This window comes from Chiloscyllium punctatum, chromosome 7, assembly GCF_047496795.1.
Source record: "Chiloscyllium punctatum isolate Juve2018m chromosome 7, sChiPun1.3, whole genome shotgun sequence".
Classification (NCBI taxonomy): Eukaryota; Metazoa; Chordata; class Chondrichthyes; order Orectolobiformes; family Hemiscylliidae; genus Chiloscyllium; species Chiloscyllium punctatum.
Window position 1 is genome coordinate 82,518,296 of NC_092745.1, and position 12,358 is coordinate 82,530,653.

Consider the following 12,358-nt stretch of genomic DNA (forward strand, 5'->3'; position numbering starts at 1 on the left):
GCTGAAGCCCTTTCCTTATTTCTCACCTCTAATACAAGCTGTTTCATTTGCAATTGAATTTTTGCCATTTTTACAGATCCTGATGGTGTTTCCAGCAAATTTAAATGCTGAGCGACTGCTATCACCATCACATCTTTCCTCACGTTAAGAGGTAGCTTCAACTCCAGCTTGTCTGCTAATTTCCACAGCTTGGCCTTATCTACCTTTTGTAAAAACCCCAAGGTCACTTCTTTCACCTCCAGAAAACTCTTGGTGACTGAAATAGTCATTGTTATCCTAAGATATGTTTACCCAACCAAATCAACACCTGAAATAAAAGACACCATCACCTACTACTCGCTGCCTCCGAGTCCAAACAATTCAAATCCCAATTCTCATTTTGGAACTACAAACAAATCCTGCAAAGAGCCCCCAATCTGTTATGGACCAGGCCTGACCCCTCAAACATTTTTAAGCAGGTTGCTTAGACCATAACTTTGCTATTTGTTTCAGGTAAGTGTACAGTGGATGTTCCTGGAGTCAATTAACTAGTCAGACTGCAGAGTTTTAAACAAACAGAATTTATTCGCAAAGTTACGGAACGAAACACAATCAACCAAAAATAGAATACCCGAAATAGCTTATCCTATCCGAACCCGACAGACTATCCCGACTTAAATGATGCGGTTCCACAATACTTGCAACAGACCCCTTAGCACAAACAGTTAAAATGACACAAAAAGCTTACAGGTTACAAAGTCAGAAGGGCAGAAGAAGCAAGGGAGAGCTTCTAGTTTCAACTGTGACCCTGACTCAACTAACTCCCGAACTGAACTGACCTGCACAGCTAGAGAGCTGGTCACGTCCCTTTGATTATACTTTTTTTTAAAACCATGCAAGCCTTAAGTTGAAGGCGTAACTTGTTAGGGGTAAATAAAAAGGGCTCCAATAAACGATTCAAACCCAGTCTAGTTGGAGCCTGGCCAATTACCCCTCTTTGAAAAAAGTTCAAGGGTGCAGTAACTTTGAGAACTTTGTGGCATTCCCTCTTGAAAATGGTGGCTATCTCATAATTTTGCCTTTGAAACTGGATGAAACCCCAATTCTAAGACTCTCATGTCTGTCAACAAAATCTAGTTAACTCAATCTTGAATAAACTGAATGACCTAATGTCCCTTGCTTTCTGGTGAAGAGAATTTCACATACTATTAAGTCTTAAAGAAACCATTGCTCCTCATCTATGTATTAAAAGGGAGACACGTAATTGCTGACCTGTTTCCCTAATTCCAGTTTGCTCTGGAAGAAGAAATATCCTTCATGTATTCACCTCATCAAATCTCTTAATACTTAATGTTTCAATAAGATCAGTGCTCATTCTTATAAAATACAATAGGGGCGGGTTTAAACTTTCTTGATACTATTCATTTTTATCCCAGGTGTGAGCTGAGTAAATCCTTTGTGAATTGCTTCAACAAAGCTAATGTTTTCAAATTTGGAGATCTAAACTACACAATACTCTCAATGTGATCACACCAAGGTCATGTACACCTGCAGCAAAATTTCCCTACTTTTATATTTCATTTCCTTTGCAAACAAATGTTTTATTTACCTACAAAACCATTGTTGTACTTCATTGTTGTCACCCTCTGGCGTAAGGAGCCATGATGGCCTCACTATTTCCAAAGTCATACAAAATAATTTTTTTCTTAAGATATGCAGAGTATCCCAATTTACCTTACTTTCAGACCAAGATTGATAGCAAGCATAGACCATGTTACTGCACTAAATAAAAATTATTATTGAAGTTAGTAGACAATAGCTACAGGTAAATATAGATAACTAACATATAACATCATTAATTGAAGCTTTAATTCTCTTGATTCCTACCACATACATACATCAACAATTAGAAAGTAAATTATTGGAGGAAGTAGGAAAAAAAAAGTCACTTCAGTGGTTTTTGCTTTCCGATTCTGTTCTTGAGAAAATTTTTCCTCAGTAAGCCAGGCCCTTGGTATTCAGATGTCTTTATCTGGAAGCTTCCACTAGTATGTAAGAAGTATACAACAGTTGATTTACTTGGAAAATGTCTCTGATATATTAATTCCTAGCTCACAGCAACTGCTATCATAAATGTAACTGGTTTTCTTTAAGTTTAAACTGTGTTTTTTACTGCACAGAATGGGAAGCTTATGCACAGCATAATAACTGCACACCCTTCTGTGTCAGTCTGCTTCTTTCTCTGTCTGTGTTGTGACTTGATACCGGTTCCAAACTATTCAGTTAGCTGAAAATAAATCAGCTTCACTTGTAAACAACTCCTCAGGTCCTGATTATCTTCATATTACAGGGACTCATAGCAACTAAAAATAATATTCACATTAGCCATCAAACTTCTTTTGAAATTATGTAGCCATCCAGTCCGTCCTGAACTATTCTTTCTCCTTGCAATTTAGTTTTTAAAGACACCCAAAGTAAAAACACAATCCTTACGCTGCACACTTTAAAGTTTCAATTTATGGACCATAACACCCAATTCCTCTCTACTATTGAAATTGTGCGAACTCTTTCCATTTAAATAGCACATATTTCCACTTGTCAAAATGGACAAGTTCACACTTTTCTGCAATATTGTCCATGTGCCAATTTTTTGCCCACTCACTTAACCTATCTATATATTTCTGGATTAGTGGTGCTGGAAGAGCACAGCAGTTCAGGTAGCATCCAAGTAACATTAAGTTTTTACCCTATCTATATATTTGTAGACTCTCTATCTTGCCTTGACAATTGTTTGCAATTTTGGAAGGATATAACCAATGCTTTTATCTTTTTAGCTTAACTGTTCTGCCTTTTAACCTAATGTTAAATTTCACGATGGCCAGTTTTGCTTTCATATCTTTACATCTACCTTTTGTATATGTTTAAAACACTAGTCTTAGATCCATACTTCTCTCCTTCAATCTGAATATTGTATATCATGATCCCCATGGGGTGTACAGGCTCCTTTAGCACAGGTTTTTTGTTAAGTCCTGTCTCATCATTCATTACCAGCTCTAGAATACCCTGCTCCTGGTTGGCTCTCTCACATCTAAGAAATGATCTCACTCTTTGAATCTACTTTATAGGTTTTGACAATACAAATTCACACAATCTAAATACAGATGAAAGTAACCTATAATTATTGTGTTACTTTTATTACACACCATTTCTTTCTTTCTGTATATTCAATGCTACAGTGTGAGTACTGTTAGGGTGCCTATAAACTACACCCACAAGTGATCTCTTATTTTTCCTATTTCTTAACTCTAACCAACTTGGTATGTATTTTGACCTACTGTAATCTCACTGCTGTATTATTATATCATTAATTAAGAGCTTACTCACCACCTTTTCCTAGCTTCCTGTCTTTTTAACTACTCATCTATCCATTCCTTTTATCTCTAACAATTAACTTACCCAAGCCTATTCTTCAGCAAACTACCGAACAGGTTGCATGACACCCTTCATTTACTCTTAATTGGAGAGTACGGTCCCAAAATATAATAATCTTGTCAATATCAATCGTAACCAGATATATTTCTCTTCAGTGGGGGTGAGGACATTTTCCTGCAAATGTAAGGCGAACCATGATATTCACAATCATTTTAAGTCTTGAGATGTAATATAGCAATTTTAATATTGGGAAAAGTATTAAAGCATCCTCAAAACTGAATAAAACACTGCATTCTAAGTGTCATGATTTCAAGTGATTTAAATCCCCATCCTCTGTGAAGTAAACAACCGTAGTTTTCACTTACAGAAAAAAGATACTACTGTTGGAATGCATTGATTGATTGGCCATTGGGTGTAGGTCAGAAAAAGAAATAACTACCTGTTTTTTTTAAATTTCAATAGACATCACTGTGTTTGAACTGCAATGGTTTATTGTTAAAGCTTAGTTTATTATGGGTGCATGGCTAAGTTACAAAATCTTCAAAACCATTTATCTCAACCAGGGTCTATGTAGTTAATTTTCATTGGCCATTTCAAGTAATTGAGTCGTAGCTAGTGAAATGGATATGGTTGCTTTTACAACAGATTGATTACTTGAAGGAATTTAAACATTTTGAATGGCTTTTTGAAAGGTAATTTATTTTTGTATTGCATTTTTAGAGATAGCCATATTAGGTTGTGGGAAATAAGATGTTTTAAATATCCATTTTAAAGACACAGCTTTTGAAGTCTGCCCTAATGATGCAATGGGAGCCAAGGAGATTTGACAGGACACAGAGGTAGCATCAAGAGTATGAACAAGTTTGAAGGTGGCACTGATGAGAGGTAACGGTGGTGTGTGGTGAGGGTGAGGGAATAGAAAATGGGAAAATAGAAAATGTTATGGTAATACATTACTGTGTATATTCAGATTTATTTAAATGAAAATTTACAGAAAAATCAGGGTGTGATATAACGTTAAAACAGCAAATACTGGAAATACTCAGCAGCTCTTGAAGCATCTGTGGACAGAGAGTAGTTAACATTAAATTAATTATAACTTGAGAATTCAAAACAATAACTGTTCTTTCCACAAATGCTGCAAGACATGCTAAGTATTCTCTGCATTTTAATTTCAGATTTCTAGCCTCTGCAGAATACTGCTTTTATGATACAATCCCTTTGAACAACCTTAAAACACTCTCAAGGAGTTATAGGAACATAGGAATTAGGAGTGTGAGTAGGCAGTTCAGACATTTGAGCCCACTCAGGTATTTAACAATATCATGGTTGATCTTATAGTGGTCTCAACTCCGCTTTCCTCTCTCCTCTCCATTGCCCTTATCCCATTTTTCATCAGAAATATTTATTTATTTCTTGAATCGCCTGATTCAGCCTCCACTGCACTCTCGGGCAATGAGTTCCACAGATTCACAACCCTCAGTGTAGTTTCTCCTCATCTCAGGTTTGAAACAACCTCTCACTCTAACTCAATGTCCTCTTGTTTGAGACTGTCCACAAGGGGGAACATCCATTCAACATCCACCCCATCAATCCCCTTTAACATTTTATATCCCTCAATCAGATCTCCCTCATTCTTCTGAACTCCAGTGAGTAGAAGCCCAAGCTAGCTCTTTCATCCCTGGAATCAACCTTTTGAACCTTCTGTGTGAGCTACCTACCATGTGTTGAAAAATTAATTAGCAAACAATGTAAAACAAAATACAAGAGTGTTGCAAATCATCCAGCAAAGCTCATGAATTAAAAACAGCCACAAGTCGCTAGATGATTTGTGCCACTCTGCTGTTAAATTTGTAGAAACAAACTGAGCACTTCAAATCCTGGTTATTTTCATAAAATTGCGCATTGTTTATTAACAATACCAAGTTTTTTTTTAATGATGGAATACTTCTTAACTGATTTTATCATTAAGTTCACCCACTGTAAATCATCTCCTCAGTCTTTCTTATATTTATTGCTGAGTCCTTACATCTTATTGGTCGAGGAGACAATTGGTCTCATCATTCACCAAGATCCGAAGCACCCTGTTGCTGTCAGTGCATTATCAATTCACATATTCAGCAATATACCGATTGTGTATAAGGGGCATACCATAAGATGTTGTGGCCCATCACATTTTTGTAAGAGCTTGAAATTAGTTCTGTTTTTTTAAAAAAAGTTTCATGACAGCAGACAAGTGATTAAACTTTTAAACTTACCCATTTTGTTTGTTTAACGGTCACCACAGTACAGAAAAGACAAAATATACAGACAATTGGCACTTATTGTGGGTTTGATAAAATATATGAATCACAATGGTTGACCTACATTATTATTGTACAAAACTGATCATTTATTAACCTTATTTCAAAACTGAAATTCTCAAAATCTTAACAACATGAAGATGTAACAAGTTAGATTAAACATGTCTTTGTCAAGAAATATACAAATGTGATCACATAGTATTCATACTTTTGACTTTCTCTAATCTCACAGACATACAAACAATTTCAACCAATGTTTGCAGAAACTTTTATTTACAGTGTTGCCATGCAGTCAGTTTTATCAACATGTTCATTATATCTTGACTTTTAGCTAAAAACCACATAAACACTGCACTGTGACTTCATAATCAGAAACCTATTGACAGGTTGACAAGATACGAATGTATGCAGGACAATGTTCATGGAACATGTAATTAAGCAAGCATGTATTGTACAATTCAGTACACTTTGAAGCACAAGAACAATTATTGCAGTTTCAGCTGCGGTTTTGTCTGCCAAAATCTTTTCTGCTGATTCATAAATTTTCTCAATTTCAGTGTAGATTAAACAGCAGTCAAGGATGCTCCATTCTTTTGACTGAGACTCTTGGATCTGAATCCATGCTGTGACAAAGTACTTTGGGGCAAGTATCATACTTTTTTAAAATTTTCAAGATTTATTGAAATGTAGTTTGTCTTTTTTTTTCATTGACTTTGAACTTTTCTTAAGTTGTAATGTTTTTATTGCTGAAAAGAGACACACTGTTGAAGCCTTTCATCTCCTACTCATCAAGACAAATGCAAGAATGCTGAACTTCAAATGATCACAATTTATGGAAGAAAAGGGATGCTGATTGATTGGCAACTCAATTCAGATTGGTCCAGACATTGCCATGATTCCCCATGCATCTATATAATTCAAAAGTAAGGCTTCAAAATATTCCTTTCCTTGCAGTGATGGTTCCTGCGCACAAATGTCTCTTTTAGCGAGTGTAAATTAGCAGTGTTACAAGCTCAACTGATCTTAAAAATATTATTGCACACTACAATGTACTCTATCTCATGTTGCAATTCACTTTGAGTATGTTGCAGGCTAATGCATTCCATGTACTCGCTGGGAAATTTGCTAATAATTCCTCCACTACTGTCTTCCAGAAGCCTAACGTCACTGGTTAATATATGCTTCGGGATTGATATAGCTCCATGCTATAAACTAGGCTTTATAAACAGTTGTGTACATAGTACCCAAGCCTTCTGGTTACCTTGCTAATTTTAATGTGGAATCAGAGCACGTCAGAGTTGATCAGATAGTTGTTTTAAAGCAGAGTTCAATAGACTTTTTTTTAAACTGGCAAAAGAACCAGTGGGTATTGGGGGCATTAGGGTTGTGACTACAGTCAGATCAGCCATCATTCTATTCAACAGAAAACAGGCTGAAGGGGCTGAATGGCCTAGACTTGCCTCCAACTTGTAGGTTTCTCTGTATTGTGCAGCTCCCACATCGGCAAAGGTCATCACTGGTGAACTGAAAAGTCTTAGGTCTACTTCAAATTACCGTGGCTAGACTGTGTTTCACTAAGTTTTGAACAGGTAAAGCAAGATACTTCACACTGCTAACATGCTGTAATGATACAATTGGTGTTTTGTACTAATTGGAAAGTGGAAAGAAATGGAATGGTGTTAATGTCACTACACTTGTAATCCCAAAGTCCAAATCCCCCACAGCAGCTGATGAAATTTAAATTCAACAAACAAACCTGTAATGAAAGTTCATCTCAGTAACAGTGATCATGTAACTATCAATTGTTGTGAAAACCTAATTTGATTCACTGTGGCCTTGATGAAAGAAACTCTGTCATCCTACCTAGTCTAGCATACATGTGACTCCAGATCAATGGTAATGGAGTCAACTCTTACCTGCCTTTTGAAATGGCCAAGCAAACCATTTAATTCAAGGATAATTTGGCATGGGGAATTTGCCATTGACATCCACATCTCAAAGGAAAACAAAGGCATCAGACCATATAGACAATTTGCCCATTACACAAACATTGTATATGAACTTCAGTATTGGTGAGATACCAAGTATATAGGCTGCATATTCCTGTGATTGACTGACTGAATTAAAGAACCCTGTTCCTTTGGAAGCACATAATATGTACACACCAAACTTAAAATTCCAAACAAAACATCTGCTATGACTCTATGACTCTATCTGCTGTGCAATGTGATATCACAATTGTTCAGTGCGAGCTGTGTGGTAAAGTTGCATTAATAATAAGTTTAAGATAATCAGTCTAGCTCAATGTGGCTCACTTAGACAATGCTAGAAGTCACATATATTCGTATTCTAGGTAAACAAAAGATATATGTTCAAGCCTTGTGACGCTCTTGAATTAGCTGGAAGCTTGGGGAGCCTATAATTCTGTTTTTTTTCTCCATGGCAATCCCTCAGCCATCAGTCAACTTGCCAATCATTTAGCACTCCTTTTCCCTCCTGTGGCAACCATTTGCAATCTTTTGAAGTTCGGTGTCCTTGCATTTGTCCTGATTGCTGCAAGATGAAAAGATTTGGCAATGTCACTCTCTTTTCTGCAATTTAAATTCTGTACAAATTACTCTTCTATCTTTCTAAGTTTAGTGCTTATTCTTAATGCACGATTTGCAGCCAAGCAACTGTGACTGAGCCGAACTAACTGGTTATGAAATTCCTTTTATTCATCAGCAGCCTTTTAAAGTTGTTCAATCATATCATGGTAATACTCTGGATCAAGTTCAATCGTCCTCAAGTTTGAATCCATAGCATTGTTAATCTGAATTCTGTACTTTTGAATAATGGAAAAAAAAATCTAGATTTGGGAGTGTTAGGAGTCTACAGCATAATCAGGTTTCTAACACAAATCACAACAGTACAGCTGGACTTTAACAGTTTTGAATGGTAGATCATGTCATGGTCTACATCTCAAAACCAGCTTTCAATATATGGAAGCTTTTGGTTTACTAACTGTTTCATCAAGTGGAATAGATGGTGTCAGTTGTTATTCGCTATATCAATGTATTCAATGTATATAAAACTAAGCTACTTCAAATAACAAAAATATGCCACAAATATTTAAGTTGTCTTGGAGAATGTACTTGACATAAAATAATTCAGTTTCATATTTGCCATGCTGTTTGGACAGCAATAATTAATAATGTCAGGAAGAGGGAATATAAATAGCTCACTTGAACCACTGCAAGTGTATACATATGTACGTACTATAAAATGTTATGCTAAACTTATGTTATCTTAACCGTGTGTCTTAGAATCAGACTGTTCAATGCAATTAATCGGCTGGCTGCAAATAACCATTAAGTGGTAAGCAGTTACGCATGACCTAAAATCACTCAGACCTTCTGAAACACACCCACAGCAAAGCTGGCAGGTCTGATATAGAGCACGGATCCAGAATTGCTAGTTGCCCAACCATTCCTGTGAGTACTTGAGGGGTTTTGTGAAAGATGCACCTTTGACCTACTTACAAGGCTAGTGATCTGCAGAGAACAGAATCGAAGACTCACAATGTTTGAAGTTCCTGCAACGTACGACTCTCAGGGATCAGCATCCCTTCAGAGGGTAATACACCCAATTTGAAGAGGCTTCTCAATTGCGACTGCTGACTTTCTCAATGGGAAAATGTCTGGAGTCATAGCATGGTGCCACAGCCGACCGAATGCCTTTCAGTTTTATTTGTGCATAATCTGACCTCTTACAAAATCTTTCTTTTTAGAAGCAATATGCATATAATTGTTTAAATAATGTGCTGACACATATTACAATCAATAGTTAGAGGGCACGGTCTTAGTCCGAAACAATATTCTTTATGAACAAGAAGTTACAGTTTTACTGTATTGCTTTGGGCTTCAGAGTTCAATTTCACAAAGCTGGAGAAAAAAAAAGTAACATTTCAATAATTGCCAGTACACAAAGTATACATACTACCTCTTGAAATACTATTTTTTATAGCATTTTATAGCATATTCTTTTTAAAGCAATCATCCAAACTGTTCCAGTCTAAAAGTAGTCATGTGGAGATCACCACTGTAGTTTCCTGTCAGAACAGGAGTGCACAGATAATGTATTTGAAGAAGCTATCCTCATTCAGCTGCCAAGGAAGTATACCTACCTGGCTTCTAAATACTGATGCCAATATTCAGTGCTGGAACGCAAATTAAAAATGGTTGATCAGCAGCTGGAATCTGAAGAGATTCCAAAATAAAGATGAATTAAATCCCAGAACCTAAAAACTGCAGTCTTAAAGTCACTTGCTTTATCGTTACATCATGTTCTATTTTCAGTGAGGCTGTTTGTGTGAAGGCAGCACACACCTGTTTTGACAGCTGAATTGTGTGATCGGTGTGAACAGCCACCATCAGACAATTTAATTAGTGTGACGTAACTATTATAACCTTCCCAAGAAAATATACTATTTGAACATTTTCACGAACCTAGAACACTAATTTACCTTTAAGCATTATCTCAAATGTTGTTGATCGTTCCTTCTCAAGTAGAGAAGATCTGAAGAAAAAGTATAGGCAGATTGTGACTTCTTGTATTTGCTCTTGAGAAGGGCAAGAATTCTAGTCATTCTGGGTTAACCAAATAGCTGTCACTTCTGATCAGTGCACTAAGTACAAATGAAACCTGTTCATCTGGTAACACACCAGATTTCAACAGTGGAACCCACGGGCTAGATTATAAACTGAAATCTGAGGTTCATAAATCCAAATGTCACACATTTTGTCTCAAAGAATTACCTACTGACTTCCATTCAAAGATGCAAAGTAATTAAAATATAACAGGGCAACTCTTAGTTCAAAGCTATTTTATAATCGTTTTTGGTCTACAATGTTTTTCAGTTGTACTATCTAATAAAAACTCACGAGTGTAATATTTTTCTAAAGTACCCTTTCTAAAGAAGAAATAATGATTTTTTTTTTACTTAAAATAAATCCATAAATAAAAAGATAATGTCCTTGAAACCATGAGAGCCTACAGGAACCCCCTTCCTGCTATGAAGATTCAATTAATGTCTAGAAATATTTCAGCGCAATGGGCTCAACAAATTGTAAAAGTTGACTAACCCTGAGAAGGTCACACTGCAGCTTAGGATGTAGATTTTCCTGCTGACATTCCACAGTCAAGTAATTTCAAAGAGGCACTCAAACCAGTTTGAAATCATAGTGTCTGCTGCTTCCAGTTGAGCTACTCCTCAATTGTCCTCATAACTGATTGCATGGAAACGGCCCTACTTAGCTCCATGATGGCAAGAAAACCACATGCTTTTGATTTAACAAGTCAAAGAAATTGGCAGTAAGGATAATTATATTGTTTGATAAAGAAGGACAATACCTCGGGAAGAAAAGAAACCTCTACACTTTCCTTTCAGCTAATTCAGGGTTTTTACATCGAACTTCCTTTAAAACCAGCTGAAGTGTACTGAGAAATCCTCTGGTTTCTCTACCGCACAATTTCTGGTGTTTCTTCTAACGATATCATTAGATTTCTCAGTGCAAAGTTCATTTTTTTGAAAGTGGAATTTCAGACATGCAGATCTTGGAAATACAACTAACTAATTGCCTGGTTTTACTGGAACTTTAGCAATAGTTTCAAATTTACTGTTCCGGTCTTCAATGTTATAACCTGCAAGGAACAAATCTTCAATTTGCGTCAGAAACTCTTCAGTAACTGCAGCATTCCATTGATTTTCCAATGTCTTCCTCATTGATTCAAGCAGCTACAGTGTAACAAAGAAAGAGAATCAACACGTTACTGACTTTTTAAAATCTGCGAATAACACAAGCAATCACTATATGTTAAGTAGTGACTTAATCTAACAAACTGAATCATGATTACATTCTAAGATATCACACCATTTGTGTTATAACTCCTACAATAAATCAGAAAAAGTAAAAAGCTCTAAATTAAAGGTGACAAAAACTCAAAATTGGCAACTGATCCTAAGATAATGATATATGAATAAAAATTGTTGCACACGATTTGCAACTTAAATGAAGTGCACACATCATTCCTGACTGTACAGTACTTTGAGCTGACGAAAACAGGATAATTTTAAATCCCAAAGCACAAAATGTGAACATTGAAGATACAATATCTTGAATTATTACCTTTAAGAGATAGATTCAGGTTAATTTTAAACGGATAGATTTACAACATTTTAATTTTCAAGAGACCAATCAACAACTTGCATTTATTTCAGTACAAGATCCCAAGGCACTTCATCGGAACTTTATCAAAATAATATTTGACAATGTCACTTTTCAGACAGGTGATCAAACTGGAAAAGGGGTAGGTTTTAAAGGAGCACCTTCAAGGAGGAAAGCAATATAGAGAGGTGGAGAGGAGTAGAGACAGTATTTCATAGTTTAGAGCCTTGGCAACACAAACCAAGATCATGGAGGAATTTGAAAACAATTTAAAATGAAAATTATGAAAACAAGGCATTTTCAGATCAAAAGCCATGTAGGTCGGCCAATAATCAGGTGATCAATGATTAGGATTTCCATAGCTGAGTTTTGGATGAGCTCAATTTTATAGGGAACACACAGTGAAGCTAGTCAGCCTGCTCCTCGGATGCTGCCTGG

General features: G+C 36.1%; 1 protein-coding gene across 2 annotated transcripts in view; it reads right to left on the reverse strand.

The window, feature by feature from the left end:
• Positions 1-615: 615 nt before the first annotated feature.
• mysm1 (Myb-like, SWIRM and MPN domains 1) overlaps positions 616-12,358 on the reverse strand; it is a 104,763-nt gene continuing 93,020 nt past the window's right edge. Inside the window, exon 19 of one of the 2 annotated variants that reach the window (XM_072574216.1) lies at positions 616-11,490. In XM_072574216.1, the coding sequence (XP_072430317.1) occupies positions 11,326-11,490 (165 nt within the window). In that variant the 3' untranslated portion in view covers positions 616-11,325. The remainder of the gene's footprint in view (positions 11,491-12,358) is intronic. The other variant, XM_072574215.1, reaches the window with a different exon arrangement.